Consider the following 18,371-nt stretch of genomic DNA (forward strand, 5'->3'; position numbering starts at 1 on the left):
TCGTGCCATCCTAAGGCCCAGGTTACACATAGACGGTTTTGTCGGCGAGTAGTAAGTAGACCGAAGTTCGCGGTAGTTCCGGCTGTTTTCACAGTGGAAAGGGGCGGAGCGCGCGCATGTAAAAAAAAAAAGAAAGAAAAAAAGAAACTCCGCTCGGGGCTGCTCCTCGCTCTTTCCACTAAAAAACTCTGTCATAATTGTGTTTAGAAACCAGTCACCATTTGTTTTATTGTACATCTGTGTAGTTAATTAATAAAATATTCTCTACAGACGATTCGCTCGCGCACGCACGTAAAATAAAAATAAAAAGAAACTTCGCTCCATGCTGCTGTGGTGCTGCTGCTCGCTCCAAAAACTCTGTCATGATTGTAAAATAAAGGACAAAAGAGACATAAGTCCTGCTCACAGGCTGCTACCAGATACAGGACAAGTTCACATCTTCAGTCAAACTCCAGACATCTCCTCGTCACTACATATTCAGTCCCTGATTGGTCATCGCAGCACGACGAGAACTGCGGCACTACAGGAAGCGGCAGGATGAAATGGCGATTAAAAAGTATCAAACGCTGTTGTTCCCGTTGTCACTGTCGTTACGGGAGGTCTCCGGGAGTGCTCCCGGAATTATTCGACATGTTGAATAATTTTTTCGACGATTCCCGGTAAAGCCGGAACTAAGCCACGTCCCCTAGTGCCGGCATTAACAACAGCGTGTGATCCTTAAGACGGCCAAAACTCTTCCGGGACGCTTCCGGGAGCTCTTACCATCTGTGTGTAAACAGGGCTTAAGCTGAGCTCAGTCAAGGTGGCTGCAGTCCTGAGTTCCAGAGGAGAAAAAAAAGACTTTTCCTAACTTTCGCTGAGTGGTGTGTCCGCTTTAGAGGACTTTGCTTCAAACACTGCCAGGTGAGAACTGCTCTGCGCCAGTGTGCACAGTTGTAACATGGTCCATTACGATGTGAACCAGAAACAACCTCATCCAGGTGTGAGAGTAGCTTTCATATATTTGGGCAATAACATGTGACTGTCGCATCCGTCACCACCTTTAAAGGTCCTGCTGTGATCTAGTTATCCGAGAGAATTATCATTTATTATTATTTATTCATTCTATTGAGAATAAGAAGTCTGTGGAATGGTTAGTTCACAGCAGGACCTTTGTAGGTGGTCACGGAAGTGGCAGTCTCCTGGAACTGCACATATAAGGGACAAGGCAGCACTGATTAGCTAAAATCTGAATCACTGAAAATAAAGCACTGACTAGTGTCGACTGTTAAGGTTATTCTACATTTATTAAATAATTCTCCATTACATTGAGTGTTTTACTTCTCAAATTGGGGCCTATCTTACGCCCGGTTCAAGGGTACACACTGCGCACCTCAAATGTTTTTTGCTACTTCCATTCAACGTACTTGTGCCCAAACGCTTTAACTCACAGGTAGCAGTCATGGGTGTGTTGGTCTAACACTGGAGTGTGGTCAGGTGCCGTGTTGGTGTTTTGATATCATGTGGAAGCAGATACATATTGCATACCTGCCAAAGCCTGGTCTAAAGTTGAGCACCGTGTATGTGTAGTATTTAAAAGGCGCAATACTCAGACGCACCTTACATGAGTGAGTTCACTGCACATGTACATTCTGCTTGTACACACTGATCAATACCCCATTTTTCCACTTTGTGGTCTGGAATAATGTCAGTGTTGTAGTTATTAATTGAGCGGGTAGGTATATATGAGATACTAAACCAAAATAACAATTGTGACATTCTCTTTGTACTGCAAACAATGATCATTTACTTTAGTTCTTTCCAGTAACTGTGGGGGGAGTGGCAACCCTGAATGCCTGTTGGCATCAATTAATATTAATTTGCTTTGAATATCTAGATAGCCCAGTTTAGCAAATGTGATTTCTGCACAGGCTGGAAAATCTAGCGCAACAACAGCATCAATCCAGCAGGCACCACAAAACCCTCAAAAGTCTTTGCGGGCCATCTGCACACAGAAACATCTGCACACAAACAGAAATTTGTAGATAACATCCCATTACAGTACACTTCCTTGCGTCCTAAATGTTTATGAAAATAATCAGCTGCAGAGAGACTTAACAAACTCTGTGTACTTACGCTGACACGGCTAGAAATAAGCGACACTATAAACCATACAATAACAAACACTGTGGGAAATGTTCAACACATAAGAGTTTATTGGGTAGGACAAGCTTTTAGATGGGTTAAAAAGCTTTCTGAAGAGTAAAAACATCATTACCCATCTGCCTGCATTTCAACTAAGTACTTTTCCAGTGAAGCTGGCAGAGCGGTGGAAATCCTTTTCAATCAAGGCCCTCTTTAATATGCGTACATTCTTATCGTATAATGGGGCCCCTCTCTATCGTGAATCTTTTCTGCAGCACCCCTTTTCATGGCATAATGGGCCATAAACCGAAGAGTGGGAAAGGTAAATAATTTAAGTCCCCTGCATTTGCCGTGGACCAACTTGCATTATGAATTTATGTTTGAAGGCATAACAAGAGATTACAAATTACCACATTATAGGGACGGGAGGACAGAAGATGGTAGACAGAGTGAGTGCTCTCTCCTTAGCAAAAAAAAAAAAAAAAAAAAAAAAATCCACTTAGGGAGTCGGGTACATAACCAGGCCATTACACGTGGAGTGGAAGCATCTGCTCAAAATGGGCCATGAGTTGCTGTGATTGGCTGCATTCTGCTACTAACATTGTTATTAAGAGTAAATCAGGTGAGATGGAGAGGCTCCTTGTGTGAGCTCAGTGGGTCAGGTCTGTTTGTCAACAGGAGGCGTATCGCACGCTGCAAGCACTTAATGACTTTTACTTACTGGAAGATGTGCTAAATCACCCGAGTCAGTGTTGTGCTCAAAGTACACTCCTGTGGTAAGAAGTATAAACGGTGGTAACCACGATGTATCTGATTCCTCTAAACTGCCTTTGAGGTTTTTCCATTACATTTAGCTACAGCCTTCAAGGCTGGAGCTGCTGTTGTGTGTTGGGGGGTGTGGCTGGATATTTTGGTGTTCTTTTCTTTTCTTTGCTCTCCAGGTGGCATGAGAACTGATTTGTCTGTGGAGAAGGTGCTGGCTGAAGATTCCTTCACCCTCACCAACATCATGTGCAGCACCTGTGAATGGTGCTCACATGCAACCTTAAAGACTTTCAGCTGAAGCAGATAATTGGATGGCGTTCTGCATTTAAGTCATGTGTGATTCAAGCAGAACTGCCGGGAACTCGACCTTGTGATGTTCGTTTGTGAGACGCTGAGGACCGCGCCTGGGTTTGACACATCGAGCCCGTGAAGCAAGGAAGGGTGAGGACACATGCTGTCAGCACACATCAAAGGTGATTAAGTGTTTGACTAATTGTTGATAGTAACTTGGTGTTTTGTTACACAGTATACTTGAATTGTGATGAGGATTCTCTACTACTACTCCCTCTCTTACTTACTGGTGGTTGGCTCTCACTGCGGTATTGTATCACTTCCTGTTCCGGAGCACAGCAGTGTTTTTCTGTATCTGTTAGCTGTTTAATCTGCGCAGTTAGATTGATCTAGTTATCTAGATTACGATTTGTTTCCCAGTGTAATCTTTACGTGCCTTAACTAAAGCACTCCTGCTGAATCACCTCTAAATTATTCACTTTGCGTGTTTTTAGGAATCCGCTAGGTTAGCGTAGCTACTAGCTCTTAGCCGATTTAGCATGGCGGCTTCTCCTGTCTCTCCCACACTTTTCTGCTCTGGGTGTGAAATGTTTAGTTATCCTCGGCCTCCTTTAGCAGTAATGGTACTTGTAATAAGTGTAGCTTATTCGTAGCTTTGGAGGCCAGGCTGGGCGAATTGGAGACTCGGCTCCGCACCGTGGAAAATTCTACAGCTAGCCAGGCCCCTGTAGTTGGTGCGGACCAAGGTAGCTTAGCCGCCGTTAGTTCCCCCCTGGCAGATCCCAAGCAGGCTGACTGGGTGACTGTGAGGAGGAAGCGTAGTTCTAAACAGAAGCCCCGTGTACACCGCCAACCCGTTCACATTTCTAACCGTTTTTCCCCACTCGACGACACACCCGCCGAGGATCAAACTCTGGTTATTGGCGACTCTATTTTGAGAAATGTGAAGTTAGCGACACCAGCAACCATAGTCAATTGTCTTCCGGGGGCCAGAGCAGGCGACATTGAAGGAAATATGAAACTGCTGGCTAAGGCTAAGCGTAAATTTGGTAAGATTGTAATTCACGTCGGCAGTAATGACACCCGGTTACGCCAATCGGAGGTCACTAAAATTAACATTAAATCGGTGTGTAACTTTGCAAAAACAATGTCGGACTCTGTAGTTTCTCTGGGCCCCTCCCCAATCGGACCGGAGTGACATGTTTAGCCGCCTGTTCTCCTTGAATTGCTGGCTGTCTGAGTGGTGTCCAAAAAATGAGGTGGGCTTCATAGATAATTGGCAAAGCTTCTGGGGAAAACCTGGTCTTGTTAGGAGAGACGGCATCCATCCCACTTTGGATGGAGCAGCTCTCATTTCTAGAAATCTGGCCAATTTTCTTAAATCCTCACACCGTGACTATCCAGGGTTGGGACCAGGAAGCAGAGTTGTAGTCTTACACACCTCTCTGCAGCTTCTCTCCCCCTGCCATCCCCTCATTACCCCATCCCCGTAGAGACGGTGCCTGCTCCCAGACCACCAACAACCAGCAAAAATCTATTTAAGCATAAAAATTCAAAAAGAAAAAAATAATATAGCACCTTCAACTGCACCACAGACAAAACAGTTAAATGTGGTCTATTAAACATTAGGTCTCTCTCTTCTAAGTCCCTGTTGGTAAATGATATAATAATTGATCAACATATTGATTTATTCTGCCTAACAGAAACCTGGTTACAGCAGGATGAATATGTTAGTTTAAATGAGTCAACACCCCCGAGTCACACTAACTGTCAGAATGCTCGTAGCACGGGCCGAGGAGGAGGATTAGCAGCAATCTTCCATTCCAGCTTATTAATTAATCAAAAACCCAGACAGAGCTTTAATTCATTTGAAAGCTTGTCTCTTAGTCTTGTCCATCCAAATTGGAAGTCCCAAAAACCAGTTTTATTTGTTATTATCTATCGTCCACCTGGTCGTTACTGTGAGTTTCTCTGTGAATTTTCAGACCTTTTGTCTGACTTAGTGCTTAGCTCAGATAAGATAATTATAGTGGGCGATTTTAACATCCACACAGATGCTGAGAATGACAGCCTCAACACTGCATTTAATCTATTATTAGACTCTATTGGCTTTGCTCAAAAAGTAATGAGTCCACCCACCACTTTAATCATATCTTAGATCTTGTTCTGACTTATGGTATGGAAATAGAAGACTTAACAGTATTCCCTGAAAACTCCCTTCTGTCTGATCATTTCTTAATAACATTTACATTTACTCTGATGGACTACCCAGCAGTGGGGAATAAGTTTCATTACACTAGAAGTCTTTCAGAAAGCGCTGTAACTAGGTTTAAGGATATGATTCCTTCTTTATGTTCTCTAATGCCATATACCAACACAGTGCAGAGTAGCTACCTAAACTCTGTAAGGGAGATAGAGTATCTCGTCAGTAGTTTTACATCCTCATTGAAGACAACTTTGGATGCTGTAGCTCCTCTGAAAAAGAGAGCTTTAAATCAGAAGTGCCTGACTCCGTGGTATAACTCACAAACTCGCAGCTTAAAGCAGATAACCCGTAAGTTGGAGAGGAAATGGCGTCTCACTAATTTAGAAGATCTTCACTTAGCCTGGAAAAAGAGTCTGTTGCTCTATAAAAAAGCCCTCCGTAAAGCTAGGACATCTTTCTACTCATCACTAATTGAAGAAAATAAGAACAACCCCAGGTTTCTTTTCAGCACTGTAGCCAGGCTGACAAAGAGTCAGAGCTCTATTGAGCTGAGTATTCCATTAACTTTAACTAGTAATGACTTCATGACTTTCTTTGCTAACAAAATTTTAACTATTAGAGAAAAAATTACTCATAACCATCCCAAAGACGTATCGTTATCTTTGGCTGCTTTCAGTGATGCCGGTATTTGGTTAGACTCTTTCTCTCCGATTGTTCTGTCTGAGTTATTTTCATTAGTTACTTCATCCAAACCATCAACATGTTTATTAGACCCCATTCCTACCAGGCTGCTCAAGGAAGCCCTACCATTATTTAATGCTTCGATCTTAAATATGATCAATCTATCTTTGTTAGTTGGCTATGTACCACAGGCTTTTAAGGTGGCAGTAATTAAACCATTACTTAAAAAGCCATCACTTGACCCAGCTATCTTAGCTAATTATAGGCCAATCTCCAACCTTCCTTTTCTCTCAAAAATTCTTGAAAGGGTAGTTGTAAAACAGCTAACTGATCATCTGCAGAGGAATGGTCTATTTGAAGAGTTTCAGTCAGGTTTTAGAATTCATCATAGTACAGAAACAGCATTAGTGAAGGTTACAAATGATCTTCTTATGGCCTCGGACAGTGGACTCGTCTCTGTGCTTGTTCTGTTGGACCTTAGTGCTGCTTTTGATACTGTTGACCATAAAATTTTATTACAGAGATTAGAGCATGCCACAGGTATTAAAGGCACTGCGCTGCGGTGGTTTGAATCATATTTGTCTAATAGATTACAATTTGTTCATGTAAATGGGGAATCTTCTTCACAGACTAAAGTTAATTATGGAGTTCCACAAGGTTCTGTGCTAGGACCAATTTTATTCACTTTATACATGCTTCCCTTAGGCAGTATTATTAGACGGTATTGCTTAAATTTTCATTGTTACGCAGATGATACCCAGCTTTATCTATCCATGAAGCCAGAGGACACACACCAATTAGCTAAACTGCAGGATTGTCTTACAGACATAAAGACATGGATGACCTCTAATTTCCTGCTTTTAAACTCAGATAAAACTGAAGTTATTGTACTTGGCCCCACAAATCTTAGAAACATGGTGTCTAACCAGATCCGTACTCTGGATGGCATTACCCTGACCTCTAGTAATACTGTGAGAAATCTTGGAGTCATTTTTGATCAGGATATGTCATTCAAAGCGCATATTAAACAAATATGTAGGACTGCTTTTTGCATTTACGCAATATCTCTAAAATCAGAAAGGTCTTGTCTCAGAGTGATGCTGAAAAACTAATTCATGCATTTATTTCCTCTAGGCTGGACTATTGTAATTCATTATTATCAGGTTGTCCTAAAAGTTCCCTAAAAAGCCTTCAGTTAATTCAAAATGCTGCAGCTAGAGTACTGACGGGGACTAGAAGGAGAGAGCATATCTCACCCATATTGGCCTCTCTTCATTGGCTTCCTGTTAATTCTAGAATAGAATTTAAAATTCTTCTTCTTACTTATAAGGTTTGAATAATCAGGTCCCATCTTATCTTAGGGACCTCGTAGTACCATATCACCCCAATAGAGCGCTTCGCTCTCAGACTGCAGGCTTACTTGTAGTTCCTAGGGTTTGTAAGAGTAGAATGGGAGGCAGAGCCTTCAGCTTTCAGGCTCCTCTCCTGTGGAACCAGCTCCCAATTCAGATCAGGGAGACAGACACCCTCTCTACTTTTAAGATTAGGCTTAAACTTTCCTTTTTGCTAAAGCTTATAGTTAGGGCTGGATCAGGTGACCCTGAACCATCCCTTAGTTATGCTGCTATAGACGTAGACTGCTGGGGGGTTCCCATGATGCACTGTTTCTTTCTCTTTTTGCTCTGTATGCACCACTCTGCATTTAATCATTAGTGATCGATCTCTGCTCCCCTCCACAGCATGTCTTTTTCCTGGTTCTCTCCCTCAGCCCCAACCAGTCCCAGCAGAAGACTGCCCCTCCCTGAGCCTGGTTCTGCTGGAGGTTTCTTCCTGTTAAAAGGGAGTTTTTCCTTCCCACTGTAGCCAAGTGCTTGCTCACAGGGGGTCGTTTTGACCGTTGGGGTTTTACATAATTATTGTATGGCCTTGCCTTACAATATAAAGCGCCTTGGGGCAACTGTTTGTTGTGATTTGGCGCTATATAAAAAAATTGATTGATTGATTGATTGATTGTGCAGCTTGCTTCTCACTGCTGTGGCGTGCGGACAAGTGGTCCTCCACCTGTTGTGAGAAGCTGCTCATTTGCGTAAAGCTTAAAATACAGACCTGCATGTGTTGCTGATAGTGTGTGTCTTTTGAAGGATATTAGTTGTAACTGCTGACTTACCTCACCTCTTCTATGCTTCGCAGAGAGTCGGTTTGTCGTGTCCACCTGGGGGGTGTTTGGCGGTGGTAGTGGGTCCAGGAGCGCCGGGCTTCGATCCTTTTGGGCGCTGGAGAGCGTGCCAGCCTTCACTCCACCAGAGGGACGCTATTTCTGTTTTTACACTTTTTATGCACAGCGGGTGAAATAAATATATTGTTTTTGGAACCGCTTTTCTGGTTATTTGTAGCGCTGGGTTCCATCTGACGCAGGTCCGCTCCTCAACCCGCGTCGACACATAACAGTAGTTCCCGGCCATTCCATAATGGACCCAGCGGCAGAGGCGGTTCCTTTTGCCGAAAAAGTTCAAGAACACTTGGAGAAAATATGGGAGCAATTACAGCATCTCGCAAACCAAATTAAACAAACAGACGCCCGTGTTATGGAGCTTGCAGCGCAAGCCGTTCCACTTCCTGCTGCTCCAGCTGCGGCACCATCGATACTAGTGCAGATAACTCCGTCACCCAGAGATTCGGCGTCTGAACCGATTGTTTGTCGTCCGGAGCCTTGTGCGGTGATGCAATGTTCTCTGGTTTCTGCTCAGTCAGGTTGGAGCGCCACAGCTTTACGAGGAATGTTTGTAGATGGGTTAAATGAGTCATTAAAAGATGAGCCGGCAGTCCGTGACGAGCCAAACGATTTAGATGAGCTAATATCGTTGGTGATTCGTCTAGATGATCGGATGAAGGAGCGTGGACGCGAGAGAGGGCGGCCATCAGAGCGGGTTTTTTTGTCTCGGGGCTTTCCCCGACACAAATCTGGGCCGCCTCTTCTTAGCCCCACTGAGGCTCTTCCGACGGGACCTCTGGCTCCTCTTGCTGACGAGCCCATGCAGCTCGGACGAACGGAGATCACTGTATTGCCCCGACATATAAACGTCAAGAAAAATAATGGTGACGTATCTCCAGGTGTTCTGGGACAGGCAAAATAACACACATAAAAAAAAATAAAAAAAAATCTAGTAGGGGTTAATGTTTTGTTTTCTTTAAATAGGGGTTATAATTTGTTTGGGGAGTCAGAGGCGTGTCTGGTGGAGTGAATGCTAGGCGGATAGAAGCCCGTCTGGGCTCATTTAATCGTTAATTTTTTATGTGTTTTTAGGTATTTTCTGTTTGGGTTGTTGGGTCGTTTTATTTTGTTGTTTTTTATTTCCCTACATCCCTAACCCAAACTCACTTGCCCCAAGACCGTTTGTCTTGTGGGTTGTGGGGTGGTGCAGGTTGGTCACGCTGAGTGTTCTCAGAAGACCTCTGCACCTGGGGGGGGGGGGGGGGGGGGGGGGGGGTGTTAGGGGTGTTTTTCTTGGTTTGGTTAGGGCCCGGTTCCACTCCAGCCTCGGTGAGCCTTTGTACCGTTCGTCATTGGTGTTGCCGGGGTGTGGTGCAGCGGAGACATACCTCATTCGGAGGGGTGGGCCGATCTGTTGCCGTTTGCCATTTCGGTAGTTCCACCCCTCCCGAGAGGCTGGGGTATGGTCGAGTTGGGGCACCGGACGTATTTCTGATTCTCCGCTGCGCCTTGGGGTTGGGGCTGGGTTAGTTTTTCCTGTTCCCTTCCCCGGCTTAATGTTTTGAGCCGTTCGCCAAAATTGAGCCGCCGAGGGGCTCTGGGAGGGACCTGGGGTCTTTCGGGGTGCCGGGGAGGGTAACAGGGTTTACGGTCGTTTTATATCCCCCTGGGGTTCTTTTTGTAGTCCTCCAGGGGTTGAGTTTTGATTTTGTTCTGTTTCCTTCCGGGTTCCACCTCCAGGGTTGATGGGACGGTCCTCTGGGGGGGAATTGGCTTGGGGCCAACTAGCCAAGTGTGGCCGAGTCTGGGGTTCCGGGGTTGTGGGGAGGGTACCTCCTGGGGTTGATGGTACGGTCCTCTGGGGGGCGCCGTTTGCTCCATGTATACCTGGGGACCTGTGTGGGATTCTGGTTCTGGCTGTTCCTCCTGGAACTGGCGGTAAAGGCCTTCTGGGGGGGGGTTGGGCTCTGCAGGTCGTTCTGGGGGGGTTGTTTGTTAATTTTCTTTTATGCATTTATGTTTGTATTGTGTTTGTGGGGCTGTGTTGGGTTTTTGTGTTTGGGTGTTTTTCTTTTCTTCCCGGGGTTTGATGGGATGGTCCCCTGGGGAGGTTATGGGTGGGTTTTGTGTTTTTTCCTGTGTGTTGGATTGTACTGGGGAATGTTTTGGGGCTTTTGTTGATGCCAGCCGGCCTTCCAGCTGCGGTGCCCTGTCCTGCTGTCTGTGGTGCTGTCTGCTTCCTGACGAGGACCAGTACGGTGATAGTGGGTCCAGGAGCGCCGGGCTTCGATCCTTTTGGGCGCTGGAGAGCGTGCCAGCCTTCACTCCACCAGAGGGACGCTATTTCTGTTTTTACACTTTTTATGCACCAGCGGGTGAAATAAATATATTGTTTTTGGAACCGCTTTTCTGGTTATTTGTAGTGCTGGGTTTCCGTCCGACGCATGTCCACTCCTCAACCCGCGTCGACACATAACAGCTGCAAGTAAATGTTAGTTCATTGGCCAAGCAGGTTTTCGGAACGTGACTACATAAATCAAAATGTATAACCTCCCTTTAGTGGCAACTATAACCAGGTAAACAAATGGTACTGGCTTTGGCAGTCAAAGCACTTTACATTGATGCCTTACATTCACCTATCTACACACCATTGTCAGGGTGCCGCTGTGCAAGGCGCTCACTACACACCACAAGCAACTTGTGGATTAAGGACCTTGCCAAAGTCATTTTTCCAGTCTGATGGGGATTTGAACCAATGATCCTCTGGTCACAAGCCCACCACTTTAACCACTTGACCATCACCTCCATAAGGGCCCCTTCACACACAGTACAAATGTGGTCGAATTGCACATGAATTGCACATGAAGCAGGAATCATATGCAATACATATAATTTCGTAGCTCGTACACCTGTTGCTACAACTATTTGTGCACACCAGCAGCTGAGAGACAGAGTGTGCCCTGTGAGACCCCACTGAACCCTCTCTCCGCAGGAGTCGGCCAAATTCCAGGTGACACACACACCGCTCACAATGCATGTGCCTGTGTTTCGCGCACTCCCCCACCCCGCTCCTCCCCAACATGTGCGTGAGTGTGGTTCACACGCCCCTCCCCCTGCAGGCAAGGTGCCTCTCACCTTATCACAGTGTGACACCTTGGGCTGTACACTGATGGATGGGAGCGTGGCTGGCTGTCTCTGGTCCTGGACATCACAGCTGCAGAACACGTACCGTGTTTTGACGGACACACGCGTGTGTGTACTTGCTGCCCTCACATGGAAGTACATAAAAACATATCACTTTTGCCACGGGCTAGAGAGTGCACACAGTGCGCACATTGACAGGCTGTCCCAGCTGGAACGGACCATCAGTTCATGTGGACATGCAGCAGGCGATCTTAATGTCACATCTGTCTGACAGGACACGCGTGTCCTATGAGCAGTGCACTTCAGGACTATATGACAAGCCAACAGTGCGACAAATACGGCACTTTCAGTCATGTCTCAGCAGAAATACACCATAACAAACGCTGTTTGGTCAGTTATCATGCTTTTTCTCTTTTTTTAAAAATACGTTTATGACCTTGTTGATTTCAGACATTTTTCCGCACTATTTACAGGACAGTGATGGTAGTGTAGTGGTAAAATTTCTGGCTGGCAATCAGAGCTTAAGCTTTTGTAAATTGCAGGTTCGAATCCCGTGGGTGACATGTATTTTTTTATTTCCACAGAAGCTGCAGGATGTGGTTACACATGCTCCAGCTGCTCAATTTCAATTTCAATTCATTTTCATTTATATACGTCACATCAAATCACAACAAATTTGACTCAAGGCTCTTCACAGAAGTAAGGTCTAACCTTACCAACCTCTTGCACTGTGTTCCCGCTGCAAGGGTTTCTTGCACACTCAAGCACGACACTGTCATGTGCACAAAACTGTTGCAGCGGGTTCTTTCACGCCTGCCCGTCGGCTCGATGTTTTTGTGGTTCGCTCATGAGCTGTTCCACTGTGATTCGGGAAGATTTATACTTATTCATACTATGTGTGAATGGGCCCTAAGGTGAGGACCAATGGATTACACAGCGATTGAAAATGGAACATATCATTCAGTGAGGCTTCACAATGTCTGCCAGGACCAAAGATGGTTCCGTGGTGACTTGACATAACGTAACCATTTTTGCTGTTTTCACTCTATAACTCATCACTATAGCCTAATCCTTGTAAACAGACAAATAATGTGATACTTTTACACATGACCCGTACCTGGTTGTAGTGGCCACTCTGGGATGGTCATCATATATTTTTCTGTAGGCTCCAGTATACAGTGACGAGATTCTAATTATTATTTAGTCACCTTAGGTGGTTGTGACTGGGTCAAATTTAGCTTCATGCTCATGCATGATGTGGGGAGTTCTTTGTCTTTCCACTATCACAATATTGGAACTAACACATTGTGCTCTGGAGCAAAGGATCCCTGATGGCAGAGGACAACAGGACAGAGAACTTTGAATAAACCATGTTGAGACAACCTGCATTCTGCTTTCTGTTGTACAATAGCATCCATGAGGGTTGAAACTAAGGATGACACAATACCACTGGAGCCTCCAGTATCTGTTGATATGGAATCCAATCCAATTCCATTTACTCCCATCATAAACTCCATCAAACAAATACATCAACTCAAACTATGATTGACTGAAGGATTTTATTCCCCCCTGATGTCTGATACAGTCAATTTGTCCAATATTGGAGCGATATCGGTCCAGACTATTGGATGGGTGCACCCCTAGTTGAAACACAGTCTGGTGGTCTTCACAAGAGATGTTTGTTTAGCCAAACATTCCCCCTAGAGACAGATGTTTATCTTGGTTTGCTCTGCTTTCAGGCAGAGCAAAGCAAGCAGGCCGACTCATTGAAACAGAAGCTACGCCGCCTCGTGCCCTTGTTTCAGTTTTGCCCCTCATAAAAATATACAGTAATTAATCTTCCAATGTCAAGTTTTCTCGTTTTTGTTTTGTGATCACTGTTCAAAGCAAAGTCCGAAACGATAATCTCAGCTTTTGCCGTGAGTTGCGTTGCCTCTCCTCTTTCCCCTTCACTGTCAGCCCTTTGATCCTCATTCCTCTTAATGTATCCAGTGAATGCACTCATAGGGTCTGAAGATGAACATAAAGACGAGTGTGTAGACGTGTGATGGGCAGACGGTGGCGGCGCTCTCTCCCTTAGGCCCCCCTGCAACGGCAGCACCAGCACCATCTCATTTGCCCCCCAAAAAACGAAGCGCGCTGACCTTTCACGTTGGTGGCATACTTACATCAACGTAATTTGCATTAATGTAATCGGAGCTCTGCTCCCCCTCCAGGGCCTGCAGCCTGACGCGGGAGTGATCATCTGGAAGAGAGGCAGAGAGGAAGCAACCAGCATTGAATTAATCATATTAACGAGGGCATCAAGGGAGGAAAACGGGGAGAGAGGGACAGAGGGCGAAAGAGAGGAACGGGGAGAGAAAGTGAGTGAGGGGTGACGGAGGGGTGGAGGCATGACCAGACCGGCATCACGCTGTGGCACAAATGAAAGTGGCATTTTAGAAATGCAACGTGGCTGATGAACAGCAACTGTCATTGACTAAACATGGACGTGAGCCAATGACACAAACAGCACAGCACCGCCGCTGCCGCTGCCAGGAAACCACGAGGACATGAAATGAGAAATTAGGAACAAGTTGTGCTAAACTTTTTTTTTTTCAAAATTATAGAATTTAGATGTGTGAAACTTGCTCCATCAGTGTAAAACTTTATAAACACTCAGAGGGCAATAAGGTCAGAGGATGCAGGATGCATGCAGAGGATATATGTATAATAGACAGACAGACAGACAGACAGATAGAGCCATCACCTGCAATATAACAGACTAATTAATAAAAAGGACACATAATGGGTACAAACTCATGTACAGATGAGGATAAATGTATTTGTTCTATGAAATTTAAAGTTTTTTCAAAATTTTCCCAAGTGCTTTTTCACCAGTTTCAGATGCAGAACCATACCCAGGGTCCACCTACAAATTAAATATTTAACAGATTTAACAACTCAGTTCTTCCCAGTGAAAAATGGTGTTCATCAGGGATGTGTTCTGGCTCCTACAGTGTTCAGTGCTTGTATGGACTGGGTGTTGGGTTGGGTTGTGGAAATCAGCTACTTGGATGCTCTTGTTGGTGTGGAGAGGTTTACAAACCTGGACTTTGCAGATGATGCTGTGATCTTTGCAGAAATAATAAATACCCTGATTGCAGAACTTGAGAAGCTGAGTGAGGAATCTGAGCCCCTGAAATTTCACATTTTATTTTCTGGAAAATCCTTCAAAATAAATTAGCTTTAAATCAGTCACATTGTATCAATATCCAAAAATATTTTTGGGACACAGCACTTGTGTTTTTCTACTGCATTTTTTTTTTAATGCTTCAAAAGGTTCTCAGCCTCACCCAGAAAACCTCACAGGAGACTGCTCTTGCAGTATTTTTCAGAATAGTCTACCTTAACCTCAATACATTGATGTTCTAAAATATCTCTTCTTGAGCCTCCAGATATGTTTGTTTCTGGGTGAGGCAGAGAACTTTTCAAAGTACCCTCGTATGTGTATAATATACGTTGCATCCTTTAGTCCATGAGCCAGTCGGTTTGAGATGACCCTGGATCAAGACTAAGATCCAGACTGTCAATAAGTTCCTGGACGCAGCCATCAGATGTGTATCTGTATGTGGTGAATGAGTTGAACTTGTAGAGACGTTCACTTATCTCGGCAGTAACATATGTCTCTGGGTTCTTGACCTTTGAGATCAAAAGACACCTGGGAACAGCTTATGGAGTCACAAGGTCACTGAGAGGTGTTTGGCGATGAAGATATCTTTGTAAGCGCACGATGGTCCAAGTCTAGAGGGTCCTGGTGCTAGCTGTCTTGCTTATGAGTCTTGGATGCTAAGATGTGACCTAAGACAACGACTGGATATCTTTGGTAGTCGGCCTCTTCACAGGCTTGTTGGGCACTGCTGGAATGAAACGAGTGGTTACTAAGAGAGACTAAGATGATGAGCATAACTTGCATTGTGACGGACTGTCAGCTATGACATTTTGTCCATGTGGCCCGTTTCTCTGTGCCGGACCCAGCATGCAGGTGAGTGTCTGAGTGCTGAGGACGGCAGTGACTGGGCCAAGGAGACGCCCACGGTTCAGCTGGCTGTGGCAGATAGATGGGTATTTTTAAAGATGTGTGAATGTAACAGCTGGGTGGTTGCCATCCAGGACCCAAGGCGAGTCCGCAGCATTAGCACATACTCCCAGACTTGACTTGATTGTTTGGTCACCTTTTTTTTGGTGCGGTTTTTACCCCATTGTGTCATTTATTCCCCTTAATTGGTCAAAACTGACTCCTAGCTCATAGACTACTACTTTCATTACATTGTTGCTTTATGTAAAATCTATCTTTCAAATGGTTAAGATTTTTGCACAGTGCTGTATGTAGAAGGAGGGTTCAAATGAAGTCTGCATTAGTTTGCACATTTGCATTGCTGCTCATCTTGAGCAGGTGATATGATTTAATAGTCAAATCTAATTCTGCTCTTTTATGAATACTGCAGAGGAGACATATAATGTACCATATGCTGTGTGTTTTTTTTTTTTTTTTTTAACGATAACTGAAAAGAAACTGCAGAAAGATGCATATAAAAGTAGACTGGAAAGGTCAAAGCTGCTCCCGTTTGCTGATAATAAAAGTCTGTTTGAGCAGCTTATAGTTATCCAGAGTCACAAGTCTGGCCAATAAATCAGCCAGAAGAATGGGTGCGACACACAAAAATTCATGAGTGCTGAGGAGGTGTTTTGTACACACATGCAATAATATTCCCATATCGGTTCTTCATGCGGTTCTCATCCTTCTTGGCGGAGTCCCAGGGTGCAGACTGTCCTTCAAAAAAGCTCTGAAACGAGAGGAAAACAAATCAGAACAGAGAGGGAGGGATGAAATATGGAGCCGTGTTTGAGCTCTAAATGATAATCAGACACAGTCTTAAAAAAAAAAAAAAGGAAGGGAGACGGACAGAGAGAGATACACAGTCACATCGATATTTGACATGAAGCACAGACAGGATGGTGGATCCTAGAGAGCTGTGTCAAACAGCGAGTGCCATTAGGGCAGAGGCGGCGAGTGTCACGCTCACCGCTCTCCCCCAGCACCGCCCTGCCAGGCGGAGCCACCGCAGCGGCTGTCTGCCTGCCTCATGTGAAGGACTCAACCAGCTTGTCGCTGGGAAAAATACAGCCAGTCTGTAGATCAAAACTGCTCCGCTCAGATTACCCTCATGAAATATTTATCGTCCCTTGCTGGGGAGATTTTCATTCTGATGGTACACCAGGCACAATTAAGCCAAATTATGAAAACAAATCTCCAACACCAGCCTGCGGCTGCTCAGCGGGATGAGTGGGTTGCATCCATGCAGGCTAGCCTGGACAGAAACTTCTTATTGTTCTGGTTTGTTCATAGTCAGCTAATATACGAACACGCAACAAAAATATAAATGCAACTCTTTGTTTTTGTTGCCACTTTTGATGCACGGAAATATTCTATACGCACAGAAAACTTATTTCTCTTTAATTTTGCTCACAGGTTTGTTAAAATCTACATCGGCAAGCACCTCACCTCTTGGTTGGTGTGGAGTGTGAGGATGCAGATTACACAGCATGATTACTGCACACGAGCCTTGCACTGGTCATAGTGAGAAGACGGTGATTCAGACGTCACAGCTTTTGAAGGATGGTGCAACTGCACACTGTGTGGCATTGCCATTTGCTTGCCTTTCTATATAGAGTGTTTCGTAACATCCCATAATGCCCTGTGCATGCAGTCGTTCCAGTGCAGCAGATGATCACTTTTTTTTTTTCCAGAAAAAAAGTAAAAAAATAATAAAATAAAAAAATAGTTTACTACAAGGATTATTAAAAGGATTACTACATCCTGCTTCTTAACTTAAAGATCTTTTTTTGAGCTCATCTTCATTTTTTAGCGTGGGCTTTTATTGTGGTGAGTCTGTGCAGTAATCATGCTGTTTAATCAACATCTTGATATGTTCATGGAATCTCTCCAATGTGTCTTTGGGCAAATTGTAGCTGAAATTTTACATTTTATTTTCTGGAAAATCCTTCAAAGTAAACTGGCTTTAAATCATTCAGATTTTATCAATATCTGAAAATGTTTTTGGGACACAGCACTTCTGTTTTTCGACTGCATTTTTTAAAATGCTTCAAAAGGTTCTCAGCCTCATCCAGAAAACTTCACAAGAGACCGTTCTTGCAGTATTTTTCAGCATAGTCTACCTTAACCTCTTGGTCCAATTGGTCCAAAGATGTTCTAAAATATCTCTTCTTGAGCCTCCAGATATGTTTGTTTCTGGATGAGGCCGAGAACTTTTCAAAGTACCCTTGTGTGTATATATACACTGCATCCTTTAGTCCGTGAGCCAGTCGATAATTTTCAACTAATCAGTACCACTTGAGGGGACTCAACAATGCTTACAATCCAGCTTCAGTGTACTGTGGCGTACATAAAAATGTATGGTGGCCATCTCACTGCTCGCTATATAACACTGGATCGCTCATTGGCCAAAATCTTTGAAGCAAACTGGCCACCATATTACCACTTGCATGTACCACTCCTGAACGCTCTTTGCTATTGATCTTTAACCAGGTGCGCGCAATTTTATTCTTTGTAATTTTGTAAAAACAAAAAAATGCCTTCATGTGCAGCTATAAACTGCGCAAATCACCAGTTCAAAGGCTGTGGATGAACATTTCACCTGTGAGTATGATTGAAATGGGAAGTAATGAACAATAATTTGAAGAGTTCTATCCCTTATTCCAGCATATAGGCAAAGATAATAATAATAATAATAATAATAACAATAATAATAATGATAAGTGGCTTGTGTGTAGCCACATGCTGAATTTTGCATTGGACAAACTATTTTAAGACATTTATTAGGTCTACTTGTGCATAGTTTTGGAGCTTTAGGTGTTGATATGCATTTTATTACTAATATTAGGCTG

The 18,371-nt window shown here is 44.1% G+C and overlaps 1 protein-coding gene across 6 annotated transcripts in view; it reads right to left on the reverse strand.

Annotated features, from left to right (window-relative positions):
• Positions 1–18,371, reverse strand: part of LOC117521153 (receptor-type tyrosine-protein phosphatase mu-like) — a 467,264-nt gene that overhangs the window by 53,521 nt on the left and 395,372 nt on the right. For all 6 annotated transcript variants that reach the window (XM_034182503.1, XM_034182501.1, XM_034182498.1 and 3 more), the window contains 2 exons: positions 16,162–16,249; positions 13,592–13,668 (listed from right to left, as the gene is read on the reverse strand). In XM_034182503.1, the coding sequence (XP_034038394.1) occupies positions 13,592–13,668; positions 16,162–16,249 (165 nt within the window). The remainder of the gene's footprint in view (positions 1–13,591; positions 13,669–16,161; positions 16,250–18,371) is intronic.

Source organism: Thalassophryne amazonica, chromosome 12 (assembly GCF_902500255.1).
Source record: "Thalassophryne amazonica chromosome 12, fThaAma1.1, whole genome shotgun sequence".
NCBI lineage: Eukaryota > Metazoa > Chordata > Actinopteri > Batrachoidiformes > Batrachoididae > Thalassophryne > Thalassophryne amazonica.